This window comes from Rhinoderma darwinii, chromosome 1, assembly GCF_050947455.1.
Source record: "Rhinoderma darwinii isolate aRhiDar2 chromosome 1, aRhiDar2.hap1, whole genome shotgun sequence".
Taxonomy (NCBI): domain Eukaryota; kingdom Metazoa; phylum Chordata; class Amphibia; order Anura; family Rhinodermatidae; genus Rhinoderma; species Rhinoderma darwinii.
Window position 1 is genome coordinate 116,435,800 of NC_134687.1, and position 25,104 is coordinate 116,460,903.

Here is a 25,104-nt window from a genome sequence, read left to right on the forward strand (position 1 = left end):
GTCAATTAATGGAAACGTTTGTGTAGTCCTATTTACACAGTTGGAAGTTTGTTACAATGTATCTTGGCAATCCTGGTGAAATAATCACAAAGATTGTATGTTTGAGGTTTAGCTGAATAGTAAGTTTACAATGGACTTCTTGATTAGTGTTGCAGATGACAAATCATTTATTTCTGTAAAGGTGGGCATACACCGTCAATAGTGGTCAGCTGAATACTCAATTTGTCATTGATATTTGCTATTCTTCCCAACCTCCCCATACACATTCACGCTTGGTTTAGTTTCGCTTACATGTGTTCTTAATGAGAACAGATTTAAAAAAAAGTCGCTGCCAGACATCTCTTGGGGCGGCTTATTACCCTTGAGAACAAAGGTTCGGGCAAGTTGAAACTCAACATGCTGATCCTTTTTGTCACCAACATCTGCCTAACAATTGTCGGCCGAACATCTGATACACCTTAGATAGTCGATGAATCCCACCGAAATCGTCAGATTCGGCCAACAGTCTAATGTGTACGGTCACCTTCAGGGTCTGTTCACACAACCTATTTTCAGGCCGTAAACCCCCCTGAAAAACAGCTAAAAATACGGGGACTGAATGCCTCCAAACATCTGCCCATTGATTTCAATGGGAAAAACTGCGTTCCGTTCCCCATGGGCATTTTTAAAAACGGCCGCGTAAAAATATGCCTCGTAAAAAGAAGTGCATGTCACTTCTTGAGCCGTTTTTGGAGCAGTTTTTCATTGACCCAATAGAAAATCAGCTCCAAAAACAGCCGCAAGAAACGCTAGTTTCTAAAAAAACCTGCTGAAAATAAAGGGCTGTTTTCCCTTGAAAACAGCTTCATATTTACAGCCGTTTTTTGTTAAGCGTGTGAACATAGCCTAAGTCGCAACAGATGTGTATATATTGCTGTACAAAGTCCCAAAGAACCTACTACAGGGTAGAGAAATCTTATATAAACCGTAAATCTAATTATTAACGCAACATAGTACATAGAATGCACAGCATGTATCGAAGTATTCACGAATTTTACAATCTTCTTCGACCATTTAGAAAAATAATTAACTTAAATTATACTGCAGTGTGTGCCATTTACAAATGCCTGGTAAATATACAGTTGTCGTCCGGCACCCGCTGTAAATAAACTGCTAAGAAGTAACAGAATGCTTACTATAGAATACGTACACTATTCCTTAGAAGTGGGGTGGTTTCATATTCTGAGGTAACACTTTTTACTTCAGTTTTCACAAACAGAAAAATAATTGCACTAAAAAGCAAATACACATTTTGCATTTGAAAAGACTTCGAGCATTAATATATTTAAAATCACACAAGTTTCATGCTTTAAAATAGCAACAATTTACCGATAAAAATGGCATAATGTAGCTGTAGAGGGATTTTTTGAGTCATCACTGTTGCTTTTCTTCTCTTGCAGTTGTATAAACAATTTTTACATACCTTTGGTGAACACTATCTGAACAAGTATTGTAAGGATCGTCATAGACAAGCAGATATCTTATCCTCATCATCTGTCTGTCCAGTGGTAAACACCATTCTCGGATTTATTTTTATATCTATATATACTAGTCCTTCTCAATGAATTAGAATATCATCAAAAAGTTATTTCAGTAATTTAATTCAAAAAGTGAAACATTATATACACCGCGTTCCAAATTATTATGCAAATGTTATTTTTCGCTGATTTTCCTAAATAGTCGATGCAAATGTCAGTCATCAACCATCAAGCCATCAACCGTTGGAGTATAGCGCAAATTTTATTGAACAAATCTCCTTATAACAACAGTTTGGTTTTTTTAGAAGTAAAAAACTAAAAATGCACTGTTTCAAATTATTATGCACAACAGAGATCAAAACATTTTAAAGGTTGTAAAGAGAACTAAAATGGTAATTTGTTGAATTTGCAGCATCAGGAGGTCATATTTACAGAAATCAAAAGCTCTTAGCAGGCCAAGTTACATGTTAACATAGGACCCCTTCTTTGAGATCACCTTCACAATTCTTGCATCCATTGAATTTGTGAGTATTTGGACAGTTTCTGCTTGAATATCTTTGCAGGATGTCAGAATAGCCTCCCAGAGCTTCTGTTTTGATGTGAACGGCCTCCCACCCTCATAGATATTTTGCTTGAGGATGCTCCAAAGGTTCTCAATAGGGTTGAGGTCAGGGGAAGATGGGGGCCACACCATGAGTTTCTCTCCTTTTATGCCCATAGCAGCGAATGACACAGAGGTATTCTTTGCAGCATGAGATGGTGCATTGTCATGCATGAAGATAGTTTTGCTACGGAAGGCATGGTTCTTCTTTTTGTACCACGGAAGAAAGTGGTCAGTCATAAACTCTACGTACTTTGCAGAGGTCATTTTCACACCGTCAGGGACCCTAAAGGGGCCTACCAGCTCTCTCCCCAAGATTCCAGCCCAAAACATGACTGCCACCTCCTTGCTGACGTCGCAGCCTTGTTGGGACATGGTGGCCATTCACCAACCATACACTACTCCATCCATCTGGACCATCCAGGGTTGCACGGCACTCATCAGTAAACAACACGGTTTGAAAATTAGTCTTCATGTATTTCTGAGCCCACTGCAACCGTTTCTGCTTGTGAGAATTGTTTAGGGGTGTCCGAATAATAGCTTTATGCACACATGCAAACCTCTGGAGGATCCTACACCTTGAGGTTCGCGGGACTCCAGAGGCACCAGCGGCTTCAAATACCTGTTTGCTGCTTTGCAATGGCATTTTAGCAGATGCTCTCCTAATCCTATTAATTTGTCTGGCAGAAACCTTCCTCATTATGCCTTTATCTGAACGAACCCGTCTGTGCTGTGAATCCGCCACAAATCTTTTCACAGTACGATGATCACTCTTAAGTTTTCTTGAAATATCCAATGTTTTCATACCTTGTGCAAGGTATTGCACTATTTCACGCTTTTCGGCAGCAGAGAGATCCTTTTTCATTCCCATATTGCTTGAAACCTGTGGCCTGCTTAATAATGTGGAACGTCCTTCTTAAGTAATTTTCCTTTGATTGGGCACACCTGGCAAACAAATCATCACAGGTGTCTGAGATTGATTACAATGATCCAAAGAGCCCTAAGACACAATACCATCCATGAGTTTAATTGAAAAACTAATAATTAAATGTTTATGACACTTAAATCCAATGTGCATAATAATTTGGAACACTGTGTAGATTCATTACACACAGAGTGATCTATTTCCAGCATTTTTTTCTTTTAATGTTGATGATTATGGCTAACAGTTAATGAAAACCCAAAATGTTGTCTTTCAAAAAATTTGAATATTAAATAAGCCCAATGTCAAAAATGATTTTTAATTTCGAAATGTAGGCCTACTGAAAAGTATGTACAGTATATGCACTCAATACTTGGTCGAGGCTCGTTTTGCATGAATTACTTCATCAATGCGGCATGGCATGGAGGTGATCAGCCTGTGGCACTGCTGAGGTGTTATGGAAGCCCAGGTTGCTTTGATAGCGGCCTTCAGCTCGTCTGCATTGTTCGGTCTGGTGTCTTTCATCTTCCTCTTGACAATACACCATAGATTCTCTATGGGGTTTAGGTCAGGCGAGTTTGCTGGCCAATCAAGCACAGTGATACTGTGGTTATTAAACCAGGTATCGGTACTTTTGGCAGTGTGGGCAGGTGCCAAGTCCTGATGGGAAAATGAAATCAGCATCTCCATAAAGCTTGTCAGCAGAGGGAAGCATGAAGTGCTGTAAAATTTCCTGCTAGACGGCTGCGCTGACTCTGGACTTGATATAACACAGTGGCCCAACACCAGCAGATGACATGGCTCCCCAAACCATCACGGACTGTTGAAACTTCACACTGGAACGCAAGCAACTTGGATTGATGCCTCTCCAATCTTCCTCCAGACTCTGGGACCTTGATTTCCAAATGAAATGCAAAATTTACTTTGATCTGAAAACAGGACTTTGGACCACTGAGCAACAGACCAGTCATTTTAAAAGGCTTAGGAAACCTACTCTGTTGTTTTGTGTTGATTCGCTGATTAGAGTGTCACACCATGAGTCTACAATCTTCAACTTTTACCCAATATTCAAATTTTCTGAGAAACAAAATTTTGGGTTTTCATGAACGGTTAGCCATAATCATCAACATTAACCCGTTCCCGCCGCAGACATTTTTCAGATTTTTCATTTTTTAGTTTTTCCCTCCCTAAATTCCAAAAGCCATAACTTTTTTATTTTTCCGTCGATATAGTCCTATGAGGGCTTGATTTTTGGGGGACGAGTTGTAGTTTTTCGTAGCACCATTTATTGTGCCATATAATGTACTAGGAAATGGGCAAAAAAAATATTTTTGGGGTAGAAAACAAAACTGCGATTCCTCTATTGTTTTTTGCGCTTAGTTTTTACGGAATTCACTGGGTCAATACGATTATGGAGATACTAAATATATATAGTTTTTTTTTCTATATTTTACTACTTTTACAAATAAAAACCTAAGTGTAAAAAAATTTATTTATTGTGTCGCCAAATTCTGAGAGCCATAACTTTTATATTTTTCTGTCGATTAAAGAGGATCTGTCACCACATTATAAGTGCCCTATCTCCTACATAAGGAGATCGGCGCTGTAATGTAGGTGACAGTAATGCTTTTTATTTAAAAAAAACGATCTATTTTCACAACGTTAGGAGCGATTTTTGTTTATGCTAATGAGCTTTCTTAATGCCCAAGTGGGCGTACTTTTACTTTTGACCAAGTGGGCGTTGTACAGAGGAGTGCAAGACGCTGACCAATCGGCATCATGCACTCCTCTCCATTCATTTACACTGCACTAGCGATATAGTTATATCACTATGTGCAGCTACATACACAAACCCTAACATTACTACAGTGTCCTGATAATGAATACACATGACCATCCAGCCTGGACGTCATGTGTACTCAGAATCCTGACACTTCTGACTTTTTTTGTGAGATTCCGGCAAGTGAAACCAAATCTCGCGAGATTACATTGAGCAAAATACGCTTTCTCTGCCTCCCATTGATGTCAATGGGAGGTCAGAGGCGTAAACGGCCGAAGATAGGGCATGTCCCTTTTTCCCTCGAGTCGGTTTTTCCGTTCGCGGGAAAAAAAACACCCTTGCCTCCCAGTGAAATCAATGGGAGGCATTTTCGGCCGTTTTCTGATGCGGTTTCCGCGTCAAAATCTCTGTGTGAACCCAGCCTAATACCGAAGGTATTTTAAACATTAATGACCGAGCAATTTTTTAAGTTTTTCCATCGTCTCATTCAAAGATCTATAACTTTTTTATTTTTGTGTTGACATAGCTGTATAAGGACTTTTTTTTTGCGGGACAAGTTGTACTTTATAATAGCACCATTTTGGGGTACATATAATTTATTGATAACTTTTTGTGGGGTACTGGAAAAAAAACTGAAATTTACGATTGCGGCGATACCAAAATTTTTATGGATTTTTTTATGTTTACCTACTTTTACACAGTAAATTATTTGCTTTTGTGTCACCATATTTGAAGGCAGGATGAACAGAAAACAGAAATTCTGGCGTTGCTTTTTATATTTTTTACAGCGTTCACCGTGCGGGTTAAATAATGTCATCGCTTTATAGTTAGATTCGTTACGGACGCGGCGATACCGAATATGAGTAACTTTTTTTCATAATAAAGTATTTTGTAAAGGAAAACGTGTGGGGGAGGGGGGGTTATTTTTTTTTTTACTTGGGACATTTATTTCAAATCTTATTTTACTTTTTTTTTTACTGTATTTTTAGTCCCACTCGGGGACTTTACTGTGCAAACCTTTCATCGCTATTATAGTACACTGCAATACTTCAGTATTGCAGTGCATTATTGCCGGTCAGTGTAAAACTGACAGGCACCTGCTAGGTCATGCCTCTGGCACAGCCGAACAGGCAATCCCAAAAGGCAGACCTTTGTTAGGTTCTATGGCAGCCTGGGGGCCTATCGGCACCCCACGATGCACGCGGGGATGCCAGTGGGATGAGAGAGGGAGCCCCCTCCCTCTAGAATCACTCAGATATGGCGCTCGCTATTGAGCGCCTCATCTGAGGGGTTAAATATGATCTGAGAATTCTTCTAGTGGTCTCCGGTCGTTGCCCTGAAGCCCGAGGTTATTAGCAACAGCACGGGCTTCAGGAGATCCCCTCACGATGCGGGGAAAATTCTTCTGAAGTGCCGACACGAAAAGGCGGCGTTTCAGAAGAACTACCCTGAACGGCCGACGTAAAAACACGATACGCTGGTCGTTAAGGGATTAAAGAGAACCTTTCACCTCCCCACACATGTGCAGCTGAGTGCAGCATGTAATGGGGAGGGCTGAACAAACCCTGGGGCACTTTAAAAAAAAAATTTCGAAAAAATTTTTCTACCTCCCTCCGTTATTTAGATATCGTCTGCCGAACTGGCAAGGGGGCGTGTCTCTGCTACGGACAGTGTAAGAGCTATGGAGAGGAGCTCTCATGTCTTCAGCTCTTGCGAGAGATCAGTCTTGTATTGTCTGCCGAACTGGCAAGGGGGCGTGTCTCTGCTACGGACAGTGTAAGCGCTTTTTTTTCCAAGACTGAACCAAACTGTTGATTTGGCCACTCCTCACATTTGCACCATCTCTTCCTCATGTTGTGGGTTCACAGCAACAGCTTCCAAATGCAAATGCCGCACCTGGAATCAACTCCAGACCTTTTACCTGCTTAATTGATGATGGATTAACGAGGGAATAGCCCATGCAGTCCATTAAATAGTTTTTGAGATAATTGTCCAATTACTTTTGGTCCCTTGAAAAAGAGGCAGCTACACATTAAACAGCTATAATTCCTAAACCCTTCCTCAAATTAGGATGTGAATACCCTCAAATTAAAGCGGAGAGTCTGCACTTTAAGCCCATATTGATTATTGAACTGTATATTCAATGTTTTAGTAAACAGCTAAAATGCCAAAACTTGTGTCACTGTCCAAATAATTCTGGACCTAACTGTGTATACAATAAGTATTTCGTTTTTTTTTTATTTGTTTATATTTACAGTACCGTTCAAAAGTTTTAGGCAGTTGTGGAAAAATGTTGCAAAGTAAGAATGCTTTCAAAAATAAAAGTGTTAATACTTAACTTTTTTTTATCAATTAACAAAATACAAAGTGAATCAACAGAAGAGAAATTTTAAATCAAATCAATATTTGGTGTGACCACCCTTTGCGTTGAAAATAGCATTAATTCTCCTAGGTACACTTGAACACAGATTTTGAAGGACAGTTGTTCCAAACACCTTGGAGAACTAACCACAGATCTTCAGTGGATGTAGGCTTCCTCAAATCCTTCTGTGATTTCATGTAATCCCAGACAGACTCGATGTTGAGATCAGGGCTCTGTGGGGGCCATATCATCACTTCCAGGGCTCCCTGTTCTTCTTTACGCTGAAGATAGTTCTTAAGGACATTGGCTGTATGTTTGGGGTTGTTGTCCTGCTGCAGAATTTGGAGCTAGACACCTCCCTGATGTTATTGCATGATGGATAAGTAACTGCCTGTATTTCTCAGCATTGAGGAAACTATTAATCCTGACCAAATCCCCAACTCCAATTGCTGAAATGCAGCCCCAAATTTGCAAGGAACCTCCACCATACTTCACGGTTGTCTGCAGATACTCATTTTACCGCTCATCCAGCCCTTCAGCGAACAAACTGCCTACTGTTACAGCCAATTTTGACTCATCAGTCCAGAGCACCTGCTGCCACCATTTTCTGCACTCCAGTTCCTATGTTTTCATGCATAGTTGAGTCACTTGGCCTTGTCTCCACGTCGAAGGTATGGCTTTTTGGCTGCAATTGTTCCATGGAGACCACTTCTAGCCAGACTTCTCTGAACAGTAGATGGATGTACCTGGTCCCACTTGTTTCTGACAGTTCTGAGCTGATGGCACTACTGGACATCTTCTGATTTCAAAGGCAAGTAAGCATGATGTGTCTTTGATCCGCTGCGCTAAGTTTCCATGGCAGAGCACTGCGTCTACGGACCTCAACGTTGCCTGTTTCTTTGTGCTTCTTCAAAAGAGCTGGAACAGCACATCTTGAAACCTGGTCTGCTTTGAAATCTTTGCCTGGGAGAGACCTTGCTTATGCAGTATAACTACCTTGTGTCTTATTGCGGTGCTCAGTTTTGCCATGGTGGACCTATGACATGAAACGGTCTTGCACAACCTCCCCTTTGTAGCAGAGTTTGGCTGTTACTTACCCAGTTTTAAGCCTCCTACACAGCGGCTTGTTACAGTTAATGCCTGTATGAATATGAAAATTATGATCCTTATCACCTGTTTGGTATAATTGGTTAATCATACACATGACCAGAATCCTAAAAGATCCACGACTTTGTGCAAGTGTACCTAGAAGAATTTATGCTGCTTTTATGGAAAGGGTGGTTCCACCAAATATTAATTTGAATTAGATTTCGCTTCTGTTCATTCACTTGTATTCTATTAATTGATAACTCTTAATTAACACTTCTATTTTTGAAAGCATTCGTACTTTGCAGCACTTTTCCACACTGCCTAAAACTTTTGCACAGTACTGTATTTCTGATACAGAGTTCCAAAACCCCTACATGGACGTAGATCTAAAAAACATGCTGCATATTTATTGAGTTAAAAGTATACTAGTATGTCGTAAGCTCCTTAGCTCCCTCTAGTGGCAACTTTAAGCAGCCAGAATGTTATCTTTCAAAACTATGGGGTGGATTTATTAAGACTGGCGTTTCATACGCCAGTCTTAATAAACCGTTCGCTGAAGTAAGATGCAACACGTTTATTAAGAGGTCGAAAGCCTCTTAATAAATGCGTTGTATCTTTTGGCTGGCCATGCGCCACAATTGTGGAGTAACAATAGCGATTGCAGAGAATATGACCACACCCAGGCACAATCCTTTTGTAGTTCTTTATCTTATTGTCCATTGTGGGAGGGTCATCTGTTCGGGGGGTACGATGTCACGGGTCTCTATTTTGTTATATCCCACAGAGTAAAATTTACACTAGCTAGGAGCTCGTGTAGATTTCCGCTATAATTTATGCCAGTTTCTGGTGTAATTATAGTAAATTTGTCAGGTCACGGATGGCCCCGTTCCTTTACACTAATCGGCATAAACTGCCCAAAAGTCTACATTTTCTTCGGAAATTGCCACTTTTGGGCCTTTGCGACTCTTCTACACCAGAAAACTGGCGCAAAAAGTTTAATAAATTCCCCCATTGTCTATTTAGGTGATTAAGAGCTCTCTAAGAGAAAAACAGAGCTACCACCACTATAAAGGTATATTAAGAAATTAATAGAATATAAAATAAATAAAAAATGGTGGACAGTCACTTTAACCCCTTCCCGCCGCAGCCCTTTTTCAGATTTTCATTTTAGTGTTTTCCTCCCCACCTTCCAAAAGCCATAACGTCTTTATTTTTCCGTCGATATAGTACTATGAGGGCTTGATTTTTGCGGGATGAGTTGTAGTTTTTCGTAGCACCATTTATTTTGCCATATAATGTACTAGGAAACAAGAAAACAATTATTTGTGGGGTAGAAAAAAAAAACAGCGATTCCTCCATGTTTTTTTGCGCGTCGTTTTTACGGAATTCAATGTGCAATTAAAAAAACATGTTCACTTTATTCTCTGGGTCAATACGACTACGGCGATACCAAATATATATAGTTTTTTCTATATTTTACTACTTTTACAAGTAAAAACCGAAGTGTAAAAAATAAAATTTATTTTGTGTCGCCAAATTCCGAGAGCCACAACTTTTTTATTTTTCCGTCGATTAAGTGGTATGAGGGCTTATTTTTTGCGGGATAAGCTGTAGTTTTTAATAACACCATTTTGGTGTACATGCAACGGTTTGATCACTTATTATTTAATTTTTTGTGGGAGATTAGGTGACCAAAAAAATATAGATTCTGATTTTTTTTTTTTTTTACGGCGTTCACCGTGCGGGTTAAATAATGATATATTGTAATAGTTCAGACTTTTACGGACGGTGATACCAATTATGTTTATTTATTTATTTTTTTACTATGCTCTAGGGAGAAAATGGGAAAAGGGGGGTTTTTTGAACTTTAAATTTTTTTTTTACACTTAAAGTTTTTTTTTCCTCATTTTCACTTTTTTTTATTAGTCCCCCTAGGGGACTTCAACCAGCGATCGTTAGATCCCTTGCACGATATACTGCAATACTAATGTATTGCAGTATATCGTGATTCTGACAGGCAACTACAAAGCCCTGCCGGAAGCAGGGCTTAATAGGTGTACAAAGATGGCGGACCTGGGGGGTCTTCATTAGGCCCCCAGGCAGCCGTAGCAACAATCGCCCCCCCCCCGCGATTGCGTTGCGGGGGGCGCTGTGAGCTGTTAGAGCGGGTCGCCCCCTCTTTCTAACGATTTAAATGCTGCGGTCTCTGTTGACGCGATGCCGCTCGTTATTCTGAGGTGTCGGCTGTAACAAACAGCCGACACCGGCATCATATGAAGCGGGTTCACTTCGTGAGCCCGCTCCATACATCGCCCTACCCGACTTTGGCGTATGGATACGTCAAATGTCGGGAAGGGGTTAAAGTAAATTACCAAAGTGATATTTTTGCTTACCAATACTCCATCTACATTACAGTCCCATTCTATAGATACTTTAAGATAACTCAACAATAAAACCACCCAAATATAATAGAAAATACCTCAATGCTGAAAGACCTGCTCCTGTATAGTTTAAATATGGCCTTTCCACTTCTTCCGGGTCTATTCCAAACATTCCAAACCTGTGAATACAAAGTAAAAATATTTCTGGCTTGAAATATGCTTCTAGAATTATAATATTACAACAGAATTAAGCAGGGCCTAAAGCGTGTGTTGACCTTTCAAAAATAATTTATAGTTTATATACGAACACAATTCACATTAAAAGTAGTTACTTTGTAAATACATAACATTACTCACCCTGTACTGATCCGGAGTTACAGCCTGTTTTTTTTTTGTCCAATGCTGCATTCATAATCCTGCAGGCTTCAGAGCAGTAATCTCCCAGCATTCCTTAGGCTTCGTTCACATCTGTGCTAGGGTCCCATACCGACGTTCGGTCGGAGCTTTCCATCAGAATGGGACCCTGACTGATACAAACGGAAGTAGACTACGCTATTGATTCCGTCAAAACGACGGAACCTTTGCACAACTGAGACAAACGGAAACCATTGGCACCGGATCCCCCACCATTGAAATCAATGGTGATGGAAACGGAAAGCTTTGGTTTCTGTTTGTGTCAGTTAGGGCCCCTTTCTGACGGAAAGCTCCGACAGAACGAACGGGACCCTAGCGCGGATGTGAACGAAGCCTAACTTGCCCAATGTCTGCATAGAGCTTACTCTGGCAATTTACTTACTGAGAAGTTGTATTCTTTACACCTGGCCCTATATGGCCAAAAGTATGCAGATACTCCTAATTATTAATTCTAGGTGTATCAGCCACACTGTAGAGACATCAGTGGCACCGGTGGAATTGGACCCAGCTATGAAATTGGATATGTCTTCATCATACTATGCATAGGAATGAACATGTTTATAGAGAGGAATGTTGACTCTTAAAGATGGATACAATTTGGGAACTCATGGTATGGAAATGTGATGTGTGTCCTTCTTTGGAGTGGATCAGATATTAACTTCTGGTGTTTTTGGTATAATTTAAATATAATTAAAGATTTTCCTTCTCCTTCACTTCCATATATTATATGTTGTTTTATACATATATATATATATACATACATACATACATACATATATATACGTGTTTATTTCACTATGCACATTTATATGTTTTGCAATATATTTTTTGTGCAGTGCGTTACGTCCTAGTTTTGGGTCATCACTATTGGTTCTATTGGTGATGGTCTGATAATTAAATTACACATATATATTCCACACAGCACTTACTTCTTTGGTATTTGTTTTCAGTGTTTATATATTTTTGTTGCATGTTTTGGTCATATTTTCTTGAGGTGTGCTATATGTGTGCACATTGAGTCCTTAGGCTATGTTCACACGGAGTATTTTGGGGGAGGAATATCTGCCTCAAAATTCAGTTTGGAACTTTGAAGCAGATTTTCCTCTCCCTGCACGCCGATTTTTGCGGCGATTTTCGCGCAGTTTTTCGCCCGCGGCCATTGAGCGCCGCGGGCATAAAACAGAGCGAAATACGCTTTCTCTGCCTCCCATTGAAGTCAATGGGAGGTCAGAGGCGGAAGCGCCCGAAGATAGGGCATGTCGCTTCTTTTTCCCGCGAGGCAGTTTTACTGCTCGCGGGAAAAAGACGCCGACGCCTCCCATTGAAATCAATGGGAGGCGTTCTCGGGCCGTTTTTGCCGAGTTTTGCGACGCGGTTTCCGCGTCAAAAAACTCGGCAAAATACTTCGTGTGAACATAGCCTTAGGCTGGGTTCACACAGAGTTTTTCTGCAGGCAGAAAATCTGCCTCAAAATTCTTAGGCAGATTTTGCTCTGGCTGCATGCCGATTTTTGCGGCGTTTGAGGTCAATGGGAGGTCAGACACGTAAATGCTCGAAGATAGGGCATGCCGCTTCTTTTTCCCGCGAGATGGTTTTTCCACTCGCGGGAAAAAACACGTCCGCCTCCCATTGAAATCAATGGGAGGCATTTTCGGCTGTTTTTTGGTGCGTTTTCGGACGCGGTTTCCGCATCAAAAAAACTCAGTGTGAATTGACCCTTAGGCATGCATTGGGTCTCTCTCTGCACATGCTTGGCATGCATAAACTTATTTTGGTTTAAGTCAGGGGTCTCAAACTCGGCCGGGTAAGTGGGCCACATATAGAAAAAATTAGAAGTTGACGGGCCGCATTTCAACAATCCAGTTTAAGTGTCGTTAAATGAAGTCTGGCGGCTCAGTTGGCAGACACACAAATGTCAAAATTGGGCAGCCCCTTTTAAGATAGTGCCACAGTGCCCTCTGTAGATGCTGCCACAGTGCCATATATGGACAGTGATGTCAGGGGCTTGCCCAGAGCTGGAGTACCGGAGCAGAGCCGCTTCCAGCAGCTCTCTGCCTAGGGCTCCAGCTGTGCTCCTGACATCACTGTCCAGCTCTGGGGAAGCCCTAGACACCGCTGTCCATATATGGACAGCGAAGTCAGGGAGTTCCAGAGTCCCGGAGCTCCGCTCTGGGGAAGACCGACAACACTGTCCAAATATGGACAGCGATGTCAGGGAATTCCACAGAGTCCCAGAGCAGAGCCTGTACTAGCGGCCTCAGGGGTCGCATGCGGCCCGCGGGCCACGTGCTTGAGACCCCTGGTTTAAGGGATTCAGGTTCACAATGTCTTTTTCCAAACATATGTATTGTCAATAATTGTGATTCTGTTCTCTTAAAAGTAGGGGTCGCTTTGTATGGGATGACTTCCATTGGGATAAGGATTGCAAATATATGTATCAACTTGTATTCTGTTCCCTCAATAGTGGGGATCACATTATACAGGATGACCTCTATGGGTGCTATTGATCACTATAGTTTGACATTTCCTGTATTTGCTATACATTCCTGTGCATGGTGGTCTGATTAGTATCTTTCCTCATTGGTATGGCTACTGGCAGTGTTGGTAATATTTGTTATCACTGCCAGAATCCAATATGGCTGCAGAAGATTCATGGATAGAGTGAGCCATTCGTGACGTTGTTCATGGCGCAACATGGAATTGGGCGATGCGCATTACTTACTTCCGGACACCGCGTTCATCGCTACTGAGGTGCCGCTTCTCCTCTCGCATGCGCCAAGAAACATCTCTACAGTAAGGAAACAGGGTCTAATTATAATTCAGCTGGTTGCTGACTATTTACAACCTCCCTATCTCACTTATCCAGCACCTCATGACGAAGCCAGGTGCGAAACGCGCGTTTGGGTGTTGGACAGTGTATGGGCAGTTACGATGGTTTATGGTGGATGAGGTCTTTTGTGATGCATGGTCTGAATCTAGACATTTATTAATTTAGACATTGCGACAGAAAAAAATACATTCTGTTTACAAAAGTAATCTTATTGTGCAAAAAGTTGTAAAACATAAAAAAAAGTGCTATGAATTAGGTATCGCCGGAATCGTACTGACCCACAGAATAAAGTTAAAGAGTCTCTGTCACCACATTGTAAGTGCCCTATCTCCTATATAAGGAGATCGGCGCTATAATGTAGGCGACAGTAATGCTTTTTATTTAAAAAAAACTATCTATTTTTACCACTTTATTAGCGATTTTGGTTTATGCTAATGAGTTGCTTAATGCCCAAGTGGGCGTATTTTTACTTTCGACCAAGTGGGTGTTGTACAGAGGAGTGTATGACGCTGACCTATCAGCATCATGCACTCCTCTCCAATCATTTACACTGCACTAGCGATATAGTTATATCACTCATACCATCCAGCCTGGACGTCATGTGTATTCAGAATCCTGACACTTCTGAATCTTTTCTGTGAGATTCCAGCAAGACACGCGTAACCTCGCGAGATTACGGAGGTAAACGAGATTTAGTTTCCCTTGCTGGAAATCTCAAAGAAAAGATTCAGAAGTGTCAGGATTCTGAATACACATGACGTCCAGGCTGGATGGTCATGTGTATTCATTATCAGGACACTTGATTAACGTTAATGTCTGTGTATGTAGCTGCACATAGTGATATAACTATATCGCTAGTGCAGTGTAAATGAATGGAGAGGAGTACATGATGCTGATAGGTCAGCGTCATACACTCCTCTGTACAACGACCACTTGGTCTAAAGTAAAAATACGCCCACTTGGGCATTAAGAAACTCATTAGCATAAAGCTAAAAATCGCTCATAAAGTGGTTTAAAATAGATAGTTTTTCTAAATAAAAAGCATTACTGTCACCTACATTATAGCGCCCATCTCCTTATGTATGAGATAGGGCACTTATAATGTGGTGACAGAGCCTCTTTAACATGTAATTTATAACGCATGGTGAACGCTGTATAAAAAAACCCTAAAAAAACTATGCCAGAATTGCTGCTTTTTGGTCACCTTGCCTCTCAAAAAATAGAATAAAAAGTGATCAAAAACTTGCATGTACCCCCAAAATGGTACAAATAATAACTACAGCTCGTCCCGCAAAAAAACAGCCCTTAAACCACGAAGTCTATGAAAAAATAACATTTTACGCCTCTGACCTCCCATTGACATCAATGGGAGGCAGAGAAAGCGTATTTTGCGGCGTTTTATCCCCGCGGTGCTCACCGGTCGCGGGCGAAAAATGCTGCGAAAAAAACGCCGCGAAAGTCGGCATGTAGGCAGAGGAAAATCTGCCTCAAAATTCCAAACGGAATTTTGAGGCAGATTTTCCTCCTGCAAAAAACTCAGTGTGAACCCGGCCTTAGGGTTTGCAAGGTTAATTCTCACCAGAACAATTCAAAAAAATAAATGAAAAACATGTAAAATTAAAAAATTGGGATATTCTTCGATATGAAATATATACATAATATAATTATATGCATTCCTAAAGTATATGATGAAAGATTTTATTACTTGTATATGAAATTACCGTATATCAATTTATATGATACCAATACCTTGAACTTGCCCAGCCAGTAAGAAGATTAGTCGATGCCCAAAGGAGAAGGCCTAAACCAAGTCCAACTGTCTTTACAATTGGGACGACTGTAATATTTCCTGGAGTGATCAAACAAAATGACAGAGTGGCACAAGAATTGGGTAAATAAACTTGATCTTAAATGTGAACCTACAACATCCCTTAAAGTAGGTATGTTTCAATATATTAAAGGAGCACTTGCACAACATTTTTTTTTATTCTCTAGGCCATTAAGAGAGGCACATTATGTAAATTGTGGTGTAGGTTCTCTTCTTACCGGTGCCTGTATTTGTGAGTTACCCACTCCCTTCTAGTCCTCATCTGTGTCATGTGACAATAGGACTCTCCAACTGCCACAGCGTCTCGTGTGTGGACAGGAAGTCAGTTTCTCCATTCATTCCTATAAGACTCCCATTGAGGATGTGATAGTAATGAATAGAGAAACTGACTTCCTGTCCACACGAGACACATTCCTACAAGACTGTGTCATGTGACCAACAATAGGTCTGTCCAACTGCCACAGCGTCTCATGTGTGGACAGGAAGTCAGTTTCTCTATTCATTACTATCACAGCCTCGATGTGAGTCTTATAGGAATGCATGTCGTGTGTGGACAGGAAGTCAGTTTCTCTATTCATTACTATCACAGCCTCGATGTGAGTCTTATAGGAATGCATGTCGTGTGTGGACAGGAAGTCAGTTTCTCTATTCATTACTATCACAGCCTCGATGTGAGTCTTATAGGAATGCATGTCGTGTGTGGACAGGAAGTCAGTTTCTCTATTCATTACTATCACAGCCTCGATGTGAGTCTTATAGGAATGAATGGAGAAACTGACTTCGTGTCTCATGTGTGGACAGGGTGGCAGTTGGACAGTCCTATTGCTGGTCACATGACACAGCTGAGGACCAGAAGGGAGTGGATATCTCACAAATCCAGCCACTGGTAAGAAGAGAACCTTCACCACAATTTACATAAAGGGCCTTTCCCATGGGCCAGAGAATTAAAAATTGTGTGGCAGTGCTTCTTTAAAGCATAAGATTTAAGTGGATCATATATACATATATCTTTATTAAACACAATTCATAATCACAGATTAATGTGTTGTCTACAACAGGTAACCCTTTCAATGCAAGCAGGTCTATTCAAAATGGAGAACTGCAGAGCGCTCAGTAAAACTGATGAAAACCATGGACACCATTCAAAGGGATGCTCTGATGCTATACATATAGAAATGTTAGATTGCTGGGGGCCCAACCTATCACTAGTATGGTGGTCCTGAGTCACGTGGGTGGGGAGCAGTTTGTATGGAATGGCGATCGGGCAAAGCTGCCGCTACATACAGACTTTATGGACCTGCAATATGAGAAGGTTCTTTTATAATGTCTGGGTGGTAAATATTTTTCTGTCCCTCATATGGCTTTGAAGATACAGCAGAGATATGGCAACTTATTCAGAACAAACAATCACCATATATAAAAATTCTGAATAGCCCTAGGGGTGTTCCAGATTCAAAATATGCTTGTGTTAACCCTATAATTGTGATCTGGTTCAAGTCATTGAAGTAGTCAAGTGTGACAACAGAGTTGGAAGGAGTTTTCTTTTCTCCAGTCACAATAGAACATTGTGTTTCCTTGGCATTTTAGTAAGAACAATTGCTTGAACACTAGACCTACATATAAAAAGCTTTTCTGTGTACAAGGTGGTGAATACATTGTTTTCTCTGTGCTCTTATGAAGAAAGTTTAAAGGTAGACTCTAAAGAAATATTTAATGAACTATGTAATATCATAGCAAAATTGGCTAGATAACATCTAGTGTTTCTAAAAAAAAGTGGCAACCACTGTTCAAAAATAGTGACCCCAAACTCAAAAGGAATAACAAGATTTGATTTGTTACCTGTGGCCCAAACACAGCCTCCAACCATCGCAAGAGGCCAGAATTTTGGACAGCGAAGAAATAGATTGACCAGTAAAGACACGATCCATATTGACGCACAGAGAATCCATTGGAAGAACATGCCTGAAGACAGAAAACATATTTCAATTACAGAAAATTAAAACCATTAACTTCCAGCTCTTAGCATATATGCGCTGACATAGTGATATACAGATGTAGCCATCTTTATATTGACTCTTAACGCATTAAATACACAGTGGCAAGAAACTTTAACTTGACTTTTTCAATGGCTTTTGTTGTGTGATGTGATATGCTGCAGCAAGTTATAATGTATAATGTCTGAAAGATGTGGGTCCCATCTGTGAATGCCGCATTTAGGGCGGAGAATGAATGGAGATGTGGTCACGCATGTGCGTGACTCTCAGCATTCACGGCTGTAAGAGTGGAAACAGCTGAGCAGGAATGCTCCTATTCTCAACATAGGTGAAAATATTTAGTGTAGGAAACCATCTATATGAGGTCGTCTTGTCGTGGCAGGTGGGCTCACACAATTTTATCAAAAGGTTTGCACATATCTTTGCACCCGTATAAGGCTTCGTTCACATCTGCGTTGGGGTCCCGTTCTGACATTCCGTCGGAGGTTTCCGTCAGAACGGGACCCTGAGCAGACACAAACTGACACCGACGGAAACCAGACGCTTCCATTTCCATCACCATTGATTTCAATGGTGACGGATCCGCTGCCCATGGTTCCAGTTTGTGTCTGTTGTGCACCGGACCCGTCATATTTTGCTAGAAGCAATAGCGTAGTCAACTGGTCCGGTGCACAACAGACACAAACGGAAACCATGGGCAGCGTATCCGTCCCCATTGAAATCAACAGTTGCTATGAATAGTCAGGCTCATCTTTCTGACCAACCGCTACACCAACGCCTCTACCCTGTGTCAGTCACTGCACTAGTTGCCCTTCCCATTCAGAATAAAATTCAAACTTATTACTCTCACCCACAAAGCTCTCGACAGTGCTGCACCTCCTTACATCTCCTCCCTCATCTCTGTCTACCAGCCTATTCGCGCTCTACGTTCTGCCAACAACCTTAGATTAAAATCCTCCATAATCCGAACCTCCCACTCCCGTCTCCAAGATTTTTCTCGTGCTGCACCAGTCCTCTGGAATGCGCTACCCCAGACAATCCGATTAATTCCCAATATCCACAGTTTTAAACGTGTGTTGAAAACACATCTATTTAGACAGGCCTATAACATTCCCTAATCTGACTCCTTTCCATGGCCCCCCTTTTAGATTAGTCATCAGAATAAGATTCCGTAACACTCCTTCTCTTCATGTCTGTCATACACGGATACTGGCTGGTGACCGGCTCATGCAGGTTTATGTGTACCACTCCATGTGTATAAAAAACGGCTGGACTATTGTACAGAACAAACACTGTTACACTTTGTGTCTCTCTTATTTCCTCATAGATTGTAAGCTCTTGCGAGCAGGGTCCTCACTCCTCTAGTTTGAATTGTAAATTAACTTTGTCACTATGTAATGTCTGATATTGTTTGTTTCATGTGCTCTCTAAATTGTAAAGTCGTGCGTAATGTGTTGGCGCTATATAAAGATTATTATTATTATTATTATCTTGCACAACTAATACGAATGTAATGCCGTGTGAAAGTACAAACAGAAATTAAATCAATGTAAACAATGAAGGGTACGAGAGCCACAGCACCTTCAAGCAGCTGTTTGGCGGAGGTGCGGAGAGTCGAACCCCCAGCGATCTAATATTGATGGTCTATCCCTGAGGATAGGCCATCATTAATTTTTAAAATCCCAGATAAACCTCTTAAACTTAAAGTGTAGCTAAACATTCGACAAACTTTTGACATGTCAGTGATATGTCAGAAGTTTGTATTGATGGGGTCCGAGCATGGAGACCCCCACCAATCGCTAGAACGAAGCAGCTGAAGCGTTCGTGTGAGCGCTCAGCTGCTTCGTGTCTGTTCAGCTTTTTCCGGAAATAAATGGACTCAATACAAAGTCTATGAGCCCGTACTCCGATACATTGGCTTTCCGGAAACAGCCGAACGGGAAACGAAGCAGCTGAGCGCTCACACGAACGCTTCAGCTGCTTTGCTCTAGCGATTGGTGGGGGTGTCCATGCTCGGACCCCCACCAACACAAACTTCTGACTTGTCACTATGACATGTTAGAAGTTTGTCGAACATTTAGCTACACTATAAATGTTTTTGTGTGTGTCCCTAGGGATCAATCACTTGACCACTTACATAATGGTTCATTGCCTGTCAGTGTTACACTAACAAACAACTTTATTAGGCCCTGTCATGGCAGGCCTGGGGTACAGGGCCAGTCCCTTGTAAAAGATCTCAGGATTTCTATAGCTACGCATGAAAACTCACTGACCTCCATTGAGTCCTGGTCTAATTCATGAAGACTGGCATTCACCAAAAATACACATAAAACATGGTCAAATGTGAAGCAGGTTCTCTTACCATCTCCAGTGTCAAACTTCTTTACGGGGACAAAGTTAGAGCCAAACAAGACCACGGATATGACAGACGACGTGAAGCCAAGTGCTAGATTAGAGCTGTTACTATTGACAGTATGGTTATTGTCAGTGATCCAGTACTCCATGGCGTGGTTTCTTTAGGATCTTTCTCTGGATCTACAAAATAAAAATGCAAAACATACATTTTGTGAGAAAATCTGAAAAAGATTCATGGGTAGTGATAACTACATGGCTAAACTTTATGAATACATTTAAGGCTTCGTTCACATATGCATCGGGACTCTGTTCATGGGTTCTGTCAGAGCTTTCTGTCAGGGGAACCCATGAAGAGAACCCGCCATGTTTTGTGCGCCCGCCATGGCGGCGCGCACTTGTCAGGACTCAGGAGCGGGGCGATGGCTGTATTACACAGCCGCAGCCCCGCTCTCATACATTCATGTGTTACAATGCTAAGCTGTTCACAGCTTATTATCGAAATACATGAAATAACGGTATCGAACAGTTTGGGGGTGCACGGTATCGAAACAATATCGAAGTTTCGATGCATCCCTAATTTACACAACATTTAGATTAGATAAATTCTCTATATAAACTAAAAATTGGTGATTAGAATTGAACAAAGCCTTTAACTAATGCAGTAGGTGATCCATCAAATTAGTAGTGTTGGATCTCCTAAACTATGCAGCTGGAGGAAGTAACATATTGTGGGTGGGGGAGGGTATGCAAGGTGCACGCGCAATAATATTGTTAAATCAAGCCCATATTTCTTTAAATAATTCTTATTTACCTACTCCATTGCTTTTAATATGTATGTACTATTACATGGGAACTGATATGTCTGTATTATACGGGGACGATGGCTAGTATTATTATATTGGAAGTATGTCTGAAATCATCAGCGCACATATGGCAGGTATTATTTTATGGGCACTGTATGGCATTATTATTTATGAATGCAGTGGGATTATGGATTCAGGTGAGGTCAAATCCTGAAAAACGTACACGCATATGATATGAAGTGCCTTCATGTGGAATGAAAATATTTTATGCAAAATAACTGACATAGAATGAGCGATAGATGTGAAGTTTGGAAGGAATGAATACAATTTACATAGAACTACAGGTAGGATTACTGTTCTTGCTACACATGGAATGAATAGATTAAGTGAGCTACTCTAAGGGTATGTTCACACGCAATTTAAAAAAACGTCTGAAAATACGGAGCTGTTTTCAAGGGAAAACTGCTTCTGATCTTCAGAAGTTTTTTAAGCCACTCGCGATTTTCGCTGCGTTTTTTACGACCGTTTTTGGTGCGGTTTTCAATAAATGTAAAACGGCTCAAAAAACGTCCCAAGAAGTGTCCTGCACAGACCGTCAGAACAGAACGCCGTATTTTCCATTGAAATCAATGGTCAGATGTTTGGAGGCGTTCTGTTTCTGAATTATTTAGCAGTTTTTCGGGCGTTTACAGCCCTCAAAATAGCCGAAAATAGGCCGTGTGAACATACCCTAATAAACAAGACATGAAATCAATTTTCTTTACTTTTCTAACATTCTCATTCAATATGCTCATTGTTTACAGCACACCGTGTTAGGCTTTGTTCTCATTTGCATCACCCTTCCATGCGTGGTGAACTCATAGCTTTTAGTTGCTTCAATGCTTCCGTTGCTAATGATTTTCGTTTGTCTCTGTTCTGTAAGGTTTTCCTTTTTTTTTTTTGCATGCTGCACTATTTTTTCTGTCAAGTGTAACAAAATCTGCAACAGAAATGTGAACGAACCCTAAGGCTATGTTCACACGGGGTATTTTGCCGAGTTTTTTGACGCTGAAACCGCGTCGCAAAACTCGTCAGAAACGGCCCGAGAACGCCTCCCATTGATTTCAATGGGAGGCGTCGGCGTCTTTTTCCCGCGAGCAGTAAAACTGCCTCGCGGGAAAAAGAAGCGACATGCCCTATCTTCGGGCGCTTCCGCCTCCGACCTCCCATTGACTTCAATGGGAGGCAGGAGAAAGCGTATATCTCGCTGTTTTATGCCCGCGGCGCTCAATGGTGGGATATTTCTAAAAACTGCAGAATCTGGGCAATAAATATTGAGTTGCGTTTCTCAGGTAAAACCTTCTGTGGTACAGAAAAAAATGTATTACAAATGAATTTAGTAAAAAAAAATGAAATTTTCAAATTTCAGCTCTACTTTCCTTCAATTCCTGTAAGACGCCTAAAGGGTTGAAACACTTTCTGAATGCTGTTTTGAATACTTTGAGGGGTCTAGTTTTCAAAATGGGGTGTTTTATGGGGGTTTCTAATATATAGGGCACTCAAAACCACTTCAGAACTGAACTGGCCCCTGTAAAAATAGCCTTTTGAAATTTTCTTGAAAATTAGAGAAATTGCTGCTAAAGTTCTAAGCCTTGTAACGTCGTAGAAAAATAAAAGGATGTTCAAAAAACGATGCAAACATAAAGTAGACATATGGGAAATGTGAAATAGTAACTATTTTGTGTGGTATTACCATCTGTTTTACAAGCAGATAGATTTAAAATGTGAAAAATCATAATTTCTTCATATTTTCTCTAAATTTTGGTGTTTTTCACAAATAAGCAATAAATTTATCGACAAAATTTTTTCACTAACCTAAAGTACAATATGTCACGAGAAAACAATCTCAGAATCAATTGGATAGGTAAAAGCATTCCGGAGTTATTACCACATAAAGTGACACATGTCAGATTTGAAAAAATGGGTCTGGTCCTCAAGGCCAAAATAAGCTGGGTACTGAAGGGGTTAAAGTGTACCTATACTTTCAGAAATCTAGTGACATGTTCTAGTGACATGTCGTAAGTTTTGATTGGTGGGGGTCCTACCACTGAGACCCCCGCCGATCACTATAACAAAGCGGCAGAAGCATTCAGGTGAGCACATGGCTGCTTCGTTTCTGGTTGACTTGTACAGGCCCAATAGAAAGTATATCTGTACACTGCTTTCTGAGGAAAGCCGAGCAGAGACAATCAGAAACGAGCAGAGCGCTTCTGGCGCTTAGTTTTACTGATCGGTGGGGGTCTCAGTGCTCGGCCCCCCCCCAATCCAAACTTGCATATTCCATTTCAGGGACGCCTGGGTGCAATGAGATCACACTGAACTGCTCCGTAATACGTAATAAGAACCATTAGCAAATCTAGTGCGCTGTTATTTTATCGATGAAATACCGGAAAACTTTTTTTGGGGTATTCTCATCTCACACATTTATGGCATTGCCACAGGATGTATCGTAAATGCAGGACAGGTGCAGGTCCCACCTTCCCCCTGTACAAGCTGCTGTCCCCATTGCATTCAATGGAGAGGTAGCCACGCTTGCATGTAGTCTATGAGAGTTACAGTATGGAGGGAGCTGAGCAAGCAGGGAACGGCTCTTTCCAAAACTCCCATAGACGTCAATGGCCATAATTGTGTAAGATACGAATCACCGTGTAATATTTTTACACTGTTCTGATTATTCGCTTAGTGCACTTTTATAACAAGAACTGCAGCAACTAATGTAATCCCTGAGATACACCTGCTCTGCTGCTAGATCCCATCAGCAGAGCAGTATATATGGAGTCATTTAGAGATAGAGAGATATATATATATATATATATATATATATATATTACAGCTCCAGATAAGACAGAACCCCCGCGTCTGCAGCACTTACCCAGCTCAGGCTGCACTCGCTCCCAGCACTGCTATGTGCTTTGTTTCCTAAGGCAGCGTACAACAGATCAGGTGACTTTCTTCCTGATCACGTGAGGGAGACGTCCGGCTCTGCATTGTGTCTGCTCACCTCCCGTACACTCAGACTGGTGAGCTCAGCAAGTGGGCGTGTCTTATCTGTCACTCAAAGCTGCAAACTCTGACTAATCGTGCGTATATTTCTCCTCTCTCTCTCTCTCTCAAAAATCCCCATATATTGTGCAGTGTAAAGTGCTACGTAAGTTGATAGCGCTATATAAATAAATGAAATATACATACATCTTTGGGCAGATTCACACGAACGTGATTTTCGTCCGTGCAGCCCGCGTGGTTTTCACACGCCTCGCACGGACCTATATTAGTCAATGGGGCCGTGCAGACGGTCCGTGATTTTTACGCAGCGTGTGTCCACTGCGTAAAACTCACGACATGCCCTATAGTTCTGCGTGCCTCGTGCATCACGCACCCTTTGAAGTCAATGGGTGCGTGAAAAACACGCGCAGCACACGGAAGCACTTCCGTGTGACGCGCGTGATTCGCGCAAGAGCAGTAAAAAGTATGAATGAAAACAGAAAAGCACCACATGCTTTTCTGTTTACGAACATACAAACAGAGTGTCATAATGATGGCGGCTGCGTGAAAATCACGCAGCCACGCATCATACGCTGCTGACACGGAGCTGTTAAGTGCCTTTTTGCGCGCGCAAAACGCACACTCTCGTGTAAATCCAGCCTAAGGCTTCATACAACCATCAACTGTTGTAATTATAAGGCTGGATTCACACGAGCATATTACGTCCGTAATGGACGGAACATATTTCGACCGGAAGTCCCGGACCGAACACACTGCAGGGAGCCGGGCTCCTAGCATCATAGTTATGTACGATGCTAGGAGTCCCTGCCTCGCTGCCGGCCAACTGTCCCGTACTGTAATCATGTTTTCAGTACGGGACAGTAGTTCCATGCTGAGGCAGGGACTCCTAGCGTCGTACATAACTATGATGCTAGGAGCCAGGCTCCCTGCGGTGTGTTCGGTCCGGGTCTTCTGGCCGAAATACGTTCCGTCCATTACGGACGTAATGTGCTCCTGTGAATCCAGCCTTAGTGTGAACAGAGCCTTACAGGACAAAAGATGTATACAAGGGACACTCCGGCCAAAACTAAACATTCCCATGTGTACCATTATGCTATTCCATGTGTCAGTGTCTTGCCTGTTATTTCTCTGGCTGCTTCTATCTCTATAAATCAGACTGGGGCCCCCCCAGGTGCCACAAGCAGTC

At 41.4% G+C, this 25,104-nt stretch overlaps 1 protein-coding gene across 3 annotated transcripts in view; it reads right to left on the reverse strand.

Moving 5' to 3' along the window:
* TMEM144 (transmembrane protein 144) overlaps positions 1 to 23,845 on the reverse strand; it is a 51,384-nt gene extending 27,539 nt beyond the window's left edge. For 2 of the 3 annotated variants that reach the window (XM_075860302.1, XM_075860301.1), the window contains exons 1-6: positions 23,788 to 23,845; positions 20,081 to 20,253; positions 17,564 to 17,686; positions 15,646 to 15,745; positions 10,751 to 10,831; positions 1,190 to 1,271 (exon numbers count right to left, since the gene is read on the reverse strand). In XM_075860302.1, the coding sequence (XP_075716417.1) occupies positions 1,190 to 1,271; positions 10,751 to 10,831; positions 15,646 to 15,745; positions 17,564 to 17,686; positions 20,081 to 20,222 (528 nt within the window). In that variant the 5' untranslated portion in view covers positions 20,223 to 20,253; positions 23,788 to 23,845. Of the gene's footprint in view, positions 1 to 1,189; positions 1,272 to 10,750; positions 10,832 to 15,645; positions 15,746 to 17,563; positions 17,687 to 20,080; positions 20,254 to 21,640; positions 21,788 to 23,787 lie in introns of those variants that run through there. The other variant, XM_075860303.1, reaches the window with a different exon arrangement.
* Positions 23,846 to 25,104: the final 1,259 nt, after the last annotated feature.